This window comes from Alligator sinensis, unplaced genomic scaffold (assembly GCF_000455745.1).
Source record: "Alligator sinensis unplaced genomic scaffold, ASM45574v1 scaffold282_1, whole genome shotgun sequence".
NCBI lineage: Eukaryota > Metazoa > Chordata > Crocodylia > Alligatoridae > Alligator > Alligator sinensis.
This window is the reverse complement of record NW_005842380.1, coordinates 205647-220542: the sequence shown is the minus strand read 5'-3', so window position 1 is coordinate 220542 and position 14896 is coordinate 205647. Positions and strand designations below refer to the sequence as shown.

Here is a 14896-nt window from a genome sequence, read left to right as displayed (position 1 = left end):
GCAGCCAGAAGTTCTGCTCGGGGAAGCACAGAAGATTTAGGCAGACTTTAAGGGGGAAAACACGGGGGGGATCCAGTGCTGTCCCTGCTCCCCTCTGGCCCCTCAGGTCTGTCTGAGGCAGCCTAGTTGCCCACCCTAAAACCGCAGAGGCAGTGAGTGATGCTAGATCCTGTGCCAGAAGGGGAAGTTGCCGCTTGCAGTGACAGCCCCGGCTGTCTGCCTGGCAGGGAGACAGCGCTTTGCAAGGCCTTGCCTTCCCTCTGCCACTGTGCGTTGTGGGGGGCGGGGAGAGCATTTTAAACGTTCCTCATATAAAAAGAGTGATTGTGAAAAGGTACTGAAGCAGGCCCTTCTTGACTGTTCCCTTTTCAGAGAGAAGGTGCATTTCCACTGACCCAGAACAGGGCTCTGCAGCTGCTCTACGATCTCCGTTACCTAAATATTGTCCTAACTGCTAAGAGCGAGGAGGTGAAAACCAGCAGGGTCAGGCAAGATTCCAGGTGCGGGATATTCCCTGCGTTCAAGCGCGAGCAGCAGCGCTGCCATTCGGGCTGCCTCCCAGGTACCTGCCTCAAAAACATACTCAGACCAAGGAGCGAAGGAGCCAGTGAGAGGACTCCTCGAGAGATGGCAACACACCACACAGGAAGCCCTGTAGGATAGCAGAGTGGGCCTGGGGGTCTGTGCTAATACCCACAGGCTCTTCTGGGGATGGAAAATGGCAGTAGCTCCTCTCCCCAGCGTAACATTCACTTTTTAAAGGGAACAAAGTGCAGTTAGATAATTCCCAACTCAGTCTCTTGGTAACATTCAGAAAATGGCAATGGAAAAGCTACAGCCACTACTCTCATCTCTCTCCCATGGCAATAAAAGGGCCAAGGGAGTAAGAGCTGATTGAATGCAAGGGGGGTTTTGTGCACCACAGTGAAGCAGAGAACTGCTTCTCTGACCTATAGCTTCTGCCAGGCTGGAACAGAGGCCTCTTGTTGGAGGTGGTTCTAGAGGAAGGGAGCAAGGGAACACGTTTGCAACTTGTCCACCCTCTCACCTGTGTGCGCTAAAGATGAAAACCTGACCAGCGTCTTTCTGATCTGCCTGCAGGGTTGAGAAGGTGACCGACTTCCTGGAAGGCCACATAGATCCCTTTGACTTGGATGTGTTCACCCCGCACTTAAACAGCAATCTTAACCGCCTGGTGCAACGAACTTCTGTAAGTTCAGGGAAAAGTCACTCTGCAGCAGGAAGTAAATGTTGCATAACAGGTTTACTGCTCTTTTCTTGGCTGCCTAGTGCCAGGAGAGAGCGCTCTCAGCAGTGGGAGAGATATTTAAAGCCTCCTGGAGATGAGAGCAGCTTGCAGAGAGAATTACATGATCATTCATGTAATCTTCTCTCAAGTCTGATCAAAGAGGAGTCACTAGAATCTGTGAAACGCTTGGGTTAAGTGCTGCTAAAACTGTCCCAGAATTCTGCTGTTACAGTAGCAGGCGGCTCTGATGAAAGGCTGGGAGTCTGAGGGTGAGGAGAGACATTTGGTACTCACTTCGCCTGGAAATTCAATTAATTAAGCACCTGGCTCAAAGCGTTTTGGCAGAAGGAGGAAGCAGCACGCCACAAAGACGTATTATGGAGAACACCCATGCATCGGCAGGCAAGGGCATCTGTGCAATCCTGCACCACCAGAAAGAAAACAGCCGCTCTCTCCTGTCTTGTAGGTTCTGTTTGGCTTATTAACAGGAGCAGAGAATCAGTACACGAGTAGAAGCAGCACTCTGAGCTCCCAAGAGCCTCACAATATCTTGCCGCTGGCATCGAGCCAGATCAGGTAAGCTGCTGTACCACCACCTGCAGGTCCCAGCCGCCCTCTGGCACAATAACTGTCAGAACCCATAGTGCGCTATGATCGACTGCATTTCCTTACCTGCTGCTTTCTCTCTCCAAGATTTGGACTCCTGCCTCTGAGCATGTCAAGCTCCCGAAGAGCTAAATCAGCTGCAAGAAACACGGAGAACAAGCCTCAGGTCAGTCAAGTAATTTGCCCTTACCTTGTGCTCTAGACATAACAAGGGCTGGGAAGTCACGTCAGCAGGGTTCCTAGACCCTGCATTCAGGAGTGAGCCAGTGGTTCTGGGGTGCCTATGGAGGAAAAATAGTTTGAGCAAGTATAAGTTAAAGAACCCACATAGAGATACGAGCAGGCAAGTGTAAATCCTCGTCCTTGCTTCTACAGAACACCCCAGTGGGTCACTCTCCAAGTGACTTGCTGAAAGCCAACAGCGAGTGGGGGCTCTGGGGCAGAATACAAAGCATTTGGCAGCCTTGAGCTCAGACCTTGGGAGCAGTGGTTGGCTGTGGAGGTGCTGGAGATAGGTCGGGAGAACTGCTATAAATCGGCTAATATCACCCCCACCTCCCAGAAAGTTTCTAGCACCCGAGTTGGTTAGTTTGGGGAGTTGATTAGCGCACACTGCTGTCTGAGCTAAGCTGCTGCCATTCCAGTCAGTGTGCGCAGCGCTGGCTCTGGTCCCTCTGCAGCATACCTGGCAAGCGGACCAGGCAGAGGCTGTGGGGCTTTGCAGAGGGTTGGAGACAGGCAGCTGGATGAAAGTATGTGCACCAGGGCACAAGACCACAGGCACCCCCAGGGAAGTGCAGCAGAGACTCGACCAGATGAGAAACAAAGACAGCATGCAGGTCTGATTTGCTTAGAGCTGAAGGGAAGCTATGAGCAATGCGTTAAACAACTGAACGATGCTAATTAATTCCAACTCCCTTCCAGTATGGTGCTGTCCTGTAAGCTCCTGAAGAAGTCTTGCTTGGGTATTTAAGCCTGTGTGATTTCTGAGTGGTTTGCTTTTCCTGCCAAGGCTTTGTGGTGTGCAGTTACTCTTGTGAAGAGGAGCAGACAGCTACTGCATCAGTACACATCCCCTGCACTTTAATTGGGCATAGCTGAGCTCCCACGCTGAGGGCTGAGAGCACTGTGGCATGCCAGGCTGCTAAGGGGCTTGGGAGTTGTAATGCACCGTTGCTACCAAGTCCACACTAAGCCAGTAGCCCATTCTGGCGCTGTCGAGATGCCTCTCAGCTGAGACGCAAGGGCAAGCGCATGACTCTTGCATTCAATAAAGATCACCTGGCTTTGCAACAGCAGCGATGCCCAGAAAGGTGAACCATGCTTTAAAAAGAGGCATTTTTTTTTTTTTACCTCCTGCTGTTGAGGGACAGGAGGCAGCGATTCTGTCCCTCTGCCTCTCCCAAGTGTTACTCTGAGTTGTGATGCATGTGTGGTTTCATGTTAACCCCCTTTCTCTAAATTACTGGCAGATGCTTCCCTAACACTTGTGATCCCAGCAAAGCACTTAGACAAAATAGGCCCTAAGAACTGTATCCAAATCTTATTCAGCCCTCCCTGCAGAAATGGCTAATGCCGCCATCTCATGTCTTGGAGCTGTGTGGTGTAAACTAAAGCAACACACTTCTGCTACACAGGATGGCAGAAAGTTGCACTTCTTGCCAGAAACTAGATGCCTCGCTGTAGACTCAGCTGCTAGCAATCATGACTGTTCATTACAGCACATACAGGGCTTAATGGCATGAGTCGCACAGGGTGTGTGGCAGGGTGAGAAGGGAGCAGCAGGGGCCTGAAGTTAATCAGCTGCTTCTCTCAAGTTAAGTTCTTGATCCTTCTGTTTGAGCTGTTTTCCACTCAACTGAGCACCGTGTGGAAGCAGCCCCATAGTCACCCCGTCTCCCTTCTGAAAACTAACAGGGTCCACCTGCTGCCGTTCTGAGAGTAGAAGAGGAGGCTTTCCGCCCAGGCTCCTTGTTCAAGCAGCTTGCCACAGAGGAGGAAGACGCCGCCACCCCCTCTCTCTTCAAGCTTGGCTGGCTATCAAGCATGACCAAGTGATCCAATAAAACGCTTCGTCCATTTGCTTCCACCCTCCTTTTTTTGATCCCACCCTCGATCCTGCATGCTTCGCTTACCTTTCTTGTGTGTCATGTTGTTCTCCTGTCGGCCCCGGTCACAGTAGGGTACTCTGGTCTCTTCCTTGACCTACTTCTAAGCTAAGGATGTTGTGGTCTGACCACTGGAGTAGAGGACTACCCCAGTCAGTGCACATTTCCTTTATTACCTTGTTGTAGCCGAGGGAACCACCCAACCCAGCACTCTGGTTTATTTACAGCAACACTGTGTTGAGTTGGAAGTGACCCCTGTGCCCTTCAGATATTATCTCTAGCTGAAGCCTGCTTTGGGTTCTACATCTTCCCAGTTCTGGTCTCACCTGTTATGTCCTGGCAGCGCCTGTGAATGATCAAACAGGCTCAATCTTACCAGGGAAAGCCAGCTACTACTTGTCCTTACAGCTGGCCCTACTTTCTGAAAGCATGTCCCTCTAACCCTTAAATGCCCAGACAAGTACACTGATGTCCGAAAAGAAGATATTTCACCATGGAAACTTATTTACTAGTTTATTGAAATTAAAAAAAAAAAAAAACCCAAAAAAACAAACAAACAGAAGAGAGACTTATAAAACTGAAGATGAATGTTTTGTAAGAACTTTTACATAAAGCAACAAGTTGCTAACAAACAGATTAGGCAGTCAATTGGAATTGGACCATTATGCACTCCTATAATACAGATCTGGATTCCTCAGACTCAGCTCGACATGTCATTTGTACCCACCCCAAAAAGAATCCTATAAAAATTGCTTCAAAGCCCCTTTTGCATTGCAATAGTGCAGCAAACCACAAGTAAACAATTTCCTGTTAACCTGTTATTTCAAATATAGACTGAAAAGGCAACAGGCGTTTTGTGCAATTCCATTTTAACAAACTTGAAGTTGAAATATCAAATCTACACAGTGCTGTCCCTTCACAGAAGGCAAGGAACTGCTGCTTCATCATGTCGGAGGGCGCCCCCGGCTCTGTAAGCTATGAAAGTGTGCCTCCTTCAGGATCTGGTTGATGTGGAAGTAAGGACCTTGACTTAGTGCAGACTGCTCCTGAAGGGACTGAGAGGTGCCAGGGCTGGATCCTGCAATGATCTGGTTTAAGCTGCTTTCTGGACCGCTTGCTCTGTCAGGGCTGTGGATGCTACTGCTACTACAACTGCTGCTGCTGCCGCTATCGCTGCTGGAGGACTACGGAACAAAGACAAGGTTACATGCAGGTGATACTTAACACGGTTCTTCTCCTATGCATATTTGTAAATGGATCACATGTCATCCAAAAGCTCCCACCCACCAAGTTTCAAGGCTCAGGTGTTGACTGCTGAGCCATTCATGGAGGAACTCTGAACTACAAGACAGCATATCTGTGCAACAAGCACTTGGATGATGGTCGGTATATGGAAGCACTTTAGAAAGCCAACGATGGGCAGGTTACTGTGGCCATTTCAGCCGAAATCAAAACCCACACAGTTCTTTGCAGCCTCACTTTCACCCCCTTACCCATGGGAAGCTTCATAACCTTTTGGCCTAAAAACTGGGGGGGCGGAAGGAGAGCCGTGATTCCAGTTAAGTTGTGTCAGTGCAGCAGGGCAAAAAGACTTGGAGTAGGCGACAAGAACTGTTGAAATAACCGCTTTCAGACTAAGGGCGGTGCACCACCTGGTCAGTACTCTCGTAGAAGAGTGCAAGACACAGGGAGCTTCCGAAGTGAGGCAAGGTGCCAAACACCGCAATAAGATGCTTGCCCGTGTGGGGCGGTGAGCACCACAACACCACACGGCATCCTTGCAGCACATTTCCACTTTGTATTGGCAAGGCAGATGTCAGGCTTTCTGCATCACAACACGCTTTGCGCTGCAGTGAGAAAGGCTGACCCAGGGATTACACCACAGTCTCAAGGCTGCCAGAGTACAAGCCACTAAAACAACTTCGCATGCAACAGTGAGGGCTGAACTCATGATTTAGCTTGCATAAGATGACAGCGTCCTGCTGCCAGAGTTTAAGCATCTGCACGTTTTATAACAGGCACCACCGAAGCACTCGTCAGCCACTCATATTTAAGCTTATTTTCTGACGTTTCAAAGAGACATAAGGTGACTTCGGCTAAACTAGATTAAGGAGAGCTAGTAAGGTTTCATCGTTTGGTTTTTTTTAGCTGCAGTCAAAACACTTCCTGTTGTGCTCTTCTCACGCAACATTTAGGACATTGCAGGATGTCACAGACCCATGAGAAAGTGACTAATTAATTAGCTAATGTGAATTCAAACTTGCCGGACAGCTAGCTCAAACAAATGGATGATTATCAGTTACAAAAAATCTTCAAAGATCAATAAAACACTCTTTTTTCCCCCTGAAGAGGCAGTTTTTTTTAACCACAAATATGCTCCTGAACATGGGAATATGTTACACTGACCAAATTAAATGAAGAGATGTTTGCAAGGCAAGTACAGCTCCCTCAAGCTTTGCTTTGATCAGTGGCGATGTGTAGGGGGTGCACGCAGGTGCACGTGCACCCCCTGAAGTGCCAGCTGTGAAACCAGAAGTGCTGGCAGAAGTTCACTTCTGGTTTCGCCACTGGTGGTTCCAGGCCGGGCAGCCAGCCACGGGGGACCAAACCCCCGTCAGCAATCTGGTGCCCCCAACTCGGGAGGCACCAGTTGCCCAGGGCTTTGATTATGAGGCCATTTTTTATTTCCATGGGGAGCGTCCATCATCTAGATGCCTGTCCTGGCAGCCAGCCTTTATAATAAATGTGTTTGTGGGGCAATTTCTTTAGAGTCGGCAACCGCAATTCAACAATCACAACCAATAAGATACTAGGAGTCTGAGCCCTCAAAGGTCAAAGCTTCACTGCATCATCTTTGGAGAAACATCTACTGAAGAAAAGTGGCATCCACACAGTACAGTTTGTGCCAAGCTCTGCAGCAGTGCCGGTCCATGAATTGCACATTGCACCAGAAGCCACTGACATGGGCCAGTCCAATGAGAGGTGCTCAATCAAGCCATTTCAGAGCCTGCTATCAGACTGAGACCCAAAACACCAATTTATGCAGTACATCACCGGGGCCCCACCTAGAAGCGTGTGGGATTTCATTTTTGCTCTTAACACACACCTTTATAGTCCACCTGTAATAACAAGGAAGAAAACAAAAGCTGGGGGCTGACACCTCTTGAGTCTGAAATCAGTGCGAGAACACTGACAAAGTTTGACTTGCCTGGGTAAGTCAGAAGCAAAATAAATGCATAAAAATCGTGTATGAGCGACTGGCTGCTCATCCTACTGGCACTACAGAGGAGACTGCCTGAGGAAGGGGCGTCCACTAAGGCATGTTTGCGCTAGCACCTCATTTTTCATAATGTACACAATTAAAATGCAACGCTGTTACACGGGGCAAATTACAGCAGCCTTGGAGAGAAACCCACCGCACAGGACACTTTGTTTCCTTTTAGTCTGGTTTCTTTACTGTTTTTCGTTACAGGCACCTTCTGCAAATGAAGGTAAAAACTAGTATCAGTAATTAGTCATCGCAGGAATTTCAAGCTGCAACAGAACAAACAGTTTAGAGCCACCAGCAGTATGATGCTCACTTTCTACAGCCAAAAGCCTTCTCGTTCCAGCTGAGAGAGGAAAGTGCAGAAGAGATTGTGTCCTGGGACGCGTTTCCTACTTCTAAGGCTGTTGACTATGAGATCCAAGCAGATCTCATGCCAATTCTGCTCAGGTGCAAAAATTCACTTGGGATATGTGAAGCCCTTTACTTTCCATATCATACTGAGGGCCTGACCACTGTCTATTATAAAAAAAACCCTTTATAGATTAAACTCATAATTAGACTAACAACCCTTGAAGGTATGTGTCTACAACACTTAAATTTAAGCAAAGTTTTCAAAACAGAAGACAAGAAGCCGCTTCAAAGCTTTAGCTTACTCTGCTCCTTCATTACGTAGCCTCAAACTTTGCTCGGCTTAGACCCCAGACACTGTCATTCAGTTTAAGATGCTGCACTGAAGAGCTGCGGCGACTTCTGTCACCATGGTACTACTTGTAGGGACCTGAGCAGAAGAGCCACATTCAGTTTGAGAGCAGGCACCTGCTCCAACACAAACGTAACACACTCAGCTAGTGAGAAGTGATTTTCTGTCCTGACTTGGGCTAACTAATGACACTGGAGCCTGTGGAAACAGGGATAAGCAAGAAAAGGTTATTTCAGGAAGGAAAAATATTAGGCAAGGCAATGAAGATCCCCATCCATCCCCAGGAACAAGTTCTTAGCAGCTCTCCTTGCTGATTCTGTTGGTGGATAAAAGCTCCATCTAGCAATGCTGCAAAGATACTTGTCAGCTGGCACCTTCTCAGATCTGCTACAGTTCTATGCAGATCCACGTACGCTGTAGTGGAGGAATACAAGACATTTGCATGTATGCGTTTGAAGATAGAATCAAAATTGTTAACTTATAAATGGACATTTACAGCAAAACCAACCACACCAAGCTCATGTCTTGGAAAAGGTGACAGCCAAAGTAGATTGAAAATGTGGTGAACATTCAATGTGTGGCCCCTATGTCAAGTTAACATATCCAGGAGCTGCAGCACGGCCATTTCAAATGTACATTTATGGATCAAACTGCATCGCTGGGGAGAGCGAGAACCTTGCAATGAGCAGAACTGATGGGTGCTGACAAGAATCCCAATTTTGGTGGCTGGAGGATCTAGACAAAATATCAAGCTCATTGCCTATGGTGTGGGGGAAGAGGTTTGGGGGGAAAAGAGTGAAGATTTTTGGACTGAATCTAGCTCACACAGGCAGTGAGAGAAAAACCGCCCAATGCATGAGGGCTACTTAGAGTCACAAGTCAATACCCCATCTGTGAACTGTCACTAACAAACATTAATGCTGTATATAAAAAAGAATAATGCCACCTAAACTCGACATGTAAATTACTGTCAAGTGCATAAAGCAAATATCCTACCATCCTTAACTATTATTTGTAATATTATAAGGCGTGACATTTTCAAATAAACAGATTTTCAAGTTCATGGTCTGCCTTTAGAGAAATCAAACTCAACAGGATGCCTAAAAGACAGAAGAAAGTTATCTTTTAACCCAAGAAAGGGGAGGGAGAGGGAAATCACAATTACTTATTTATAATTTCATTTTAATTATGCATTTACATTTACAATTCCCCTACACCTCCAATACCCTGAAGCTGGTCTAAAGTTCTGAGGGAGAGCTGCCTTGTTACTGTACTTTGCAATTATGAAGCAGAGAGGTTACACACAGTCAGCAATTTCAAAGCGGTATGAACAGCATATTCATGCACCACGGACAGAAGAATTTAACTATTTGGCATGGGAAGTTTTTAAAAAGCCTCCGGAAAAAGTATTGATTTAATCTCATCATTTAGTTTCAGGGCACACTTGATTCAGTGATCAAAGATGAGAACAGCAAGAAGGAAAAGTAAAGTATGAAGAGTCAGCTCTTGCAAAAACTATATGCATCAGCAGCACTTACTGTGAAGTAAGTGCCTCTAGATCCTACAGGCACAAATAACACTGATGTTTTTAACTCTGTGCCCAGCAGGAACACTCCCCCCAGTACAACATCAGCAAGATGAGATTCTACTTTTTCTGCACATCAGTGCATTTTAATTTGTTAAAGACAGACTCTGGCAATGCAGGTGCATGCACAAAATGGTAGGCTCAATGTTAGATTAAGCAATTTGATTTCAATTCGATTTCACTGATGGCACAGCAAGCAGGAAAGCCATCACCCAAGGTTCATGCCCATGCTTCCAATGTGCAGGCAGTTCAGAGAATCAGCAGCTGCACAGAAAGGCTTTATTAGAGCATCCACTCACTCTACACAGTTACTCAGTGGTTCCCATTTCTGTGAATTTACTAGTTGCCAAATCCAAATGTTAAGTGTTTAAATGACAAGCAAAGGTGTTTCAGAAGGTTTTTCCTGAAATTCTTAGTTTCAGTACTCTTAGTTTAATCCCTTGTTCCACACTAAATTCTTCCCCCTCCCGCCACAGATCTTGTTTAGCCATTAACTACTCTATACATGTCAAGTGATGTTTATAACCTGTTTGACAAGTGATTCAGAGTCAGACAGGAAGCAGCTGGTTTTTTGCTCCGCCCATTAAACCCCAGAACCAAAGGGCAATTTCATCCCTATACACAATACCATGGTCTGCCACATGAGCCACTAATTTTCAGATAGACTGCTCCATCTGTTTTTAGCAACATGCCTCTCTGGAAGTGTGGGGGTTATGTACATATATTGAAAAATCCTAATACAAAGCCATCTCATTTTAACTTCCTGGAAGACAAGGTCTGAAGGAATCTCCTCTTGCACCACTTATTTCTGAGTTTGCAGTCGATCACTGCAACTCAAGAGTACAAACACCATTTTTTTCAGCGTCAGTGAGTACAAGGTAAGCAGCACTGGACACAAAGCACAGTTTGGAAATAAGGATTTTTCCCCAAATGTTTCAAAAGCAGAAAATCAAGTCTCTATCCTTGCATGGCTCTTTCCATATGAGGATCAAGGAGTACCATAAAAATGACTCATATATGATGCAACCAATGACTCTGCAAGAAATCCGTGGGAACTTTTTAATAGATTTCAGCAAAGATTAGATCCCCAGTCTTAAATACCCGCAAGTTAAAAATCCCCCATTTTACAGGCAGGGACAACTAAGAAACTGGGAATTTAGGAGGTTATCTATCATCTCTCTCGCGCACACAAACACAAAAGCCCAGCAGAGCCAGGAACAAAATCCAGAGAGCTCACAACCCTTGCATTAAAGACGAGACTCTCAAGAGTAAAAACACTTAGCATCACTATTGTACTCTGCAAACAGCAATCTAGCATTACTGCTTACAAGGAGCACTATCACATTAGTTACCAACATAACAGAACTATTAGCACATGGAAGAGTGCTCATTAGTTTCTATTATCAATTCATTCATTTTAGTTAGTAACTAGTAAAGGAAGTTGGAAGCGTACGCAGCCAGATGAAAGCAGCCACACGCTCCTGTAATCCGTTTATTATCTTTCTCGTTTTGCTATACTCAACTCAGTCCCTGGGGCAGGGAAAGTCTCTCTGCTGCCAGCATAATGCAGTGGCTGCACAAGTAAGTGAATTATGAAATATCAGATATGTGAAAACATTCATTCAAGTAAAAGGTTACCAACTGAAATGGAAAACATGCTGATTTCCAAACCGTGGGAAGAAAATCCAGTACTTGAAGCACAACACTGTGCCCAGGCTCAAGAGTTTCATGTATGAGGTATTTGTACGTCTGAGCGAGTGATTTTTCCCCATAAGCAGAATTATGCACATGCCAATTATTCCTTCAGTTCCAGCTTCAGCAAAACCCTGAAGCAGACCGGGAAGCATCTCACCTCTGTATCCCAGGAGTCCTGAAGGACTGCGTTTCTGGTACTACGCTTAGTCTGTGGGATGTGGCCATCTTCTTCATTTCCATTCCGCCTCCTTTTCCTAAGGAAAGGTATGGGGGGGGGGGGGAAGTTAAAAACTTGGCAGCCCATTCTCAATTGAGCTTACCTCATATATTGCCTCGTCTAAGCCGTGAGTCTTAAACTGAAAAACTAAAAATGATAAGTACCTACTGAACGCTCCAAAAACCTAACCTCTGCTGTGGATTTACATTTTTTTCCCTGCAACTTAATCATTACAGGAGATTTCCAAGCTCTTTTTTTTTTTTTTTTCCCCCCCAAATTATTCCCAGGCTGACATTTTCAAAGCGATCTAGGGACTACAGACTCTTATTTTACAGTAAAGTTAGCGAGAAGCGTGTACGTAAATACTCTAAACTCCTTTGAACATCTCAGCCATGCAAGTAAGCTGCTTAATACGTAAACATTTCTAAAAATAACCCCGGGGATTTCTGAATGACATCCGCCTGTCTAAGAAAAGCAGCAGGGAAGAAAACAGCAGTGACTAAAGTCTTCAATAGGTACCCAGTTAAGTTCATCTTGTTTACATGCATCCTGCAATCAAGACATCTGTGTCGACTTCCTTTATCTTCTCCTCCCTGACAGCATTTGAAGCCAGGTCAGAGGACAGCTATTTAAACTCCTAAAAGCATTATAATTCAGACCCTGCAAAAAAAAACATCATATGCAAAAAGCCAACCCTGTTAGCCCCTCGCTGCTTTGGCTGTCTCGGCCCCACTTTTGTGACATCACTCCCGCTTCATGGGATGATCAAGACAAAACACAGCAGCAACTAATAGGCTTTTGAGAGGCAGACATCCCAACAAATTAGCAACGTTTGACGAGGAGCAGCATCCAGCGTCTCCCGTCCTGGTTTGTTTGCTGACAGCTGCATCCAGAGGCTTGTCAGGATCCGCACGCCAGGCAAAACCTAGGGCAAAGCTGCTCCAGCTGCCGAGAACCAAAGCACCCCACGTTCATGCCCAAGAACAACGCCTTTACGTGGGCACTGCTCTGTACAAAGGACGGGAGCGCAGAAGAGGGTGCCTGGGCGATAAGACCTGCCGTGTACTGGGCCAGACCGTAGATCCGCCTCGCCGAGACTCCTGCGCCGCACCGGGCAGAGGCGGGAGGGTCTGAACAGCGTTTTCCACCCAACTAGTCCTCTCTCGCTTGCACCCTCCAGCATTTAAGGCCTAGGGAAGGTCCGATTCGGAGGCCGCGCCCCTCGATCAATAGCAGCCGATGCCCCTTTCCTCCAAGAACGTGCCCAAGCCGTCAGCTCCCCCCATATCTGGCGGCAACGAGGTCCACACTTTCACTACAGGCTGCATGAAAGAAGACATCTTTTTGCTCGTTTTAAACTTGCTACCGACTCGTTCCAGTTTGTGCTGCCCCCCACCCCCCGCCCCTGTTTTGGTCTGGTGAGAGGGAGGCAATAATAAATCCCTGCTGACTCGCTCTTTGCTATTTCCAAGTAACGCAGATGCGATGTATTTTATTTCGCCGACTCGGCAGCTCGAAAGCAGCTCTCGGCGAGTTTTTCATAGAATCCCAGAATCCTATTAGTGGGGTCGGAAGGGATCTTGTAGATCACCAAGTCCGACCCCTGCCTGGGCAGGAGGGAAGCTGGGCTCAAGTGACCCCAGCCAGGTAGGCATCGAGCTGCTTCTTAAAGACCCCCAGGGTAGGAGCCAGCCACGGTGGGGACAAATCCCCCTCACCTCACACCGCCGCTTCCGGCGTCTCCGCCTCCTGCGCAGGCGCACCAGGCGCTTCTCGGCCCCGCCCCTCCACTGCGCAGGCGCACTGAGCGGGCCGCGCTGCGCGCCCCTTCCTGCGCAAGCGCAAGGGCCGGCCCCGCCCCCTGACGGGCCGGCGGGCCGACGCGCTCCGCCCATGTGCGCGTGCGCAGGAGGCACGGTGCGTCTTTCCTCCCAGGGGTCTGGGGCTCAGGGCGCATGCGCCCAATCGTGACAATAAGCCTCTTGTGACCCGAAGCCTCTCCTGTAGGTGCCCGCAGCTTTGCCTGTTTGGAATATGCTGTTTGTAGTGAGGAGGGGATTCGAGGTATCTCGCAGCCCCCTAGTCAGCCTGGTTACTGTGCTGCGGCATCAAATAGTGGCTTTTCCCTAGCAGGCAGTACTGGAGACACCCTGCTGCTAGGAAGGCCCCCTAGGGGCTCTTAAAGGGCCGCCCTTCAACAACAGTTTTATGAACAGCCGCTCGCAAGGACAGCCGTGCAACAACAGCTTTATTGACACCCCTTCAGTGCAAACAACACAAACAGCCCCCCCACCCCAGCACACACAAAAGCCCTTGCATCCCAGCCAGGGTCACCCTTGCGCAGCAGCAGGGTTGTGCCTCTCAGGGGCTTGCACCCCTTTCCAGACATGGTTCCCTGCACTCACCCAAGCAGGCTCTGGGCTTGCAGAGCAGGCTGCGCCCTCTTCCATCCAGCACCCAGCTCCTCCTTGCAACTAGGAAAAGCAAAGCAGAGGAGGGATAGTTCCTACCTGCCCCCACCAACCCTCTCCTGCTTTTTGGCATTGAGAATCCTAGAAACGAAGGGCTGGAAATAGTATGTATACAAAAAAAATACAACCCTTGGTTCCAAAATGATACCTTTTATTAAACCAATTGGGATATTGCAAGAAAATGGTCCTTTTCTGCAAACTTTCAGGATCCGAGTCCATTCATCAGGCTCTGAGGAAAAGTATAGATGATAAAAAGTCCCCATGGGTAGGAAATAAACTTCATTTGTTGCACAGAGGGAGCTGAAGAGGGAAGGCTGTCCCTTAGGGTCCACAGGAGCATCTTTGTGAGCTGCGCCGAGTAGCTCTTCAATGTGTAGATCAGGACAATTCCTTCCCTGCACCCGTCAGATGGCTGCAAATAGGGTTGCCAATGCTGACTGAAGCTATTCCGGGAGATTTTTTGTCCCAAAATGTCATTAATTGTACTGTTCAACCCGTTCACCGTATCCATCTCCCGGATTGCTTTCAATAGTCACCGGGAGATCGATGCCAATTCTGGTGGACTCCCGGGCAATCCAGGAGGGCTGTCAACCCTTGCTGGAAGGGACCTCGAATGATCATCAATGATCATATGGCAAAAACGTGCTGGTGGTACTTAAAGTTGTACCGTTTTAAAGTGGCAGTGCGCAATCTGCCAGAGTTTGGGAACCGCTGCATAGTTTATGGCTATTGCTCCTGGTCCTCCCTCCCCTGGAGCGCCCTAGCGAACAGCTTTTCTCCCAGCTCCCGATATTCACCCCTTATATGCTTATAGACAGCCACCATGTCCCCCCTCGGTCTTCTCTTCCCCAGGCTGAGCAGATCCCTTAGTCTTTCCTCGTAAGGTTGGTCCTCCAGGCCCTTCATCTTTCCTGTGGTCCTTCTCTGGACCCAAGAGTCCAGCACTATAGCAGAAGGCAACAGCACAGGGGTTGCTCTCAGAGCCACCAGTGCACAA

At 47.7% G+C, this 14896-nt stretch overlaps 3 protein-coding genes across 4 annotated transcripts in view; 1 reads left to right on the top strand and 2 right to left on the bottom strand.

Moving 5' to 3' along the window:
• The window catches only part of SLC39A11 (solute carrier family 39 member 11), a 255618-nt gene extending 253678 nt beyond the window's left edge, over window positions 1-1940 (bottom strand). The window contains exon 1 of the mRNA XM_025210931.1: window positions 1922-1940. The gene's annotated coding sequence lies outside the window, so the exon portion shown is untranslated. The remainder of the gene's footprint in view (window positions 1-1921) is intronic.
• Window positions 1-4048, top strand: part of COG1 (component of oligomeric golgi complex 1) — a 9168-nt gene extending 5120 nt beyond the window's left edge. Inside the window, exons 9-13 of the mRNA XM_014522636.2 lie at window positions 373-500; window positions 1102-1210; window positions 1716-1825; window positions 1943-2021; window positions 3773-4048. Coding sequence (XP_014378122.2) covers window positions 373-500; window positions 1102-1210; window positions 1716-1825; window positions 1943-2021; window positions 3773-3913 — 567 coding nt within the window. The 3' untranslated portion in view covers window positions 3914-4048. The remainder of the gene's footprint in view (window positions 1-372; window positions 501-1101; window positions 1211-1715; window positions 1826-1942; window positions 2022-3772) is intronic.
• A 428-nt stretch (window positions 4049-4476) lies between these two features.
• On the bottom strand, window positions 4477-13264 carry FAM104A (family with sequence similarity 104 member A). Of its 2 annotated transcripts, XM_006029463.3 has the most exons (5): window positions 13147-13264; window positions 11948-12088; window positions 11369-11465; window positions 7380-7442; window positions 4482-5147 (listed from the first exon to the last, which is right to left on the bottom strand). In XM_006029463.3, the coding sequence occupies exons 2-5, from the start codon at window positions 11974-11976 to the stop codon at window positions 4908-4910; spliced, it is 429 nt and encodes a 142-aa protein (XP_006029525.1). In that variant the 5' UTR covers window positions 11977-12088; window positions 13147-13264; the 3' UTR covers window positions 4482-4907. The 2 variants fall into 2 exon arrangements, with proteins under 2 accessions (XP_025066719.1, XP_006029525.1); XM_025210934.1 differs by lacking the exons at window positions 7380-7442; window positions 13147-13264 and having other exon boundaries at window positions 4477-5147; window positions 11948-13056.
• Between the last annotated feature and the right edge of the window lie 1632 nt (window positions 13265-14896).

Bases quoted from the DNA above. Each gene is read 5' to 3' on its own strand.
- FAM104A (XM_006029463.3), bottom strand. From the start codon at position 11,976: ATGCATGTAAACAAGATGAACTTAACTGG. The intron at 11,466-11,947 runs GTACCTATTGAA...ACCTTTCCTTAG, and splicing joins AACAAGATGAACTTAACTGG to GAAAAGGAGGCGGAATGGAA. The intron at 7,443-11,368 runs GTGAGATGCTTC...CTTCATTTGCAG, and splicing joins AGGACTCCTGGGATACAGAG to AAGGTGCCTGTAACGAAAAA.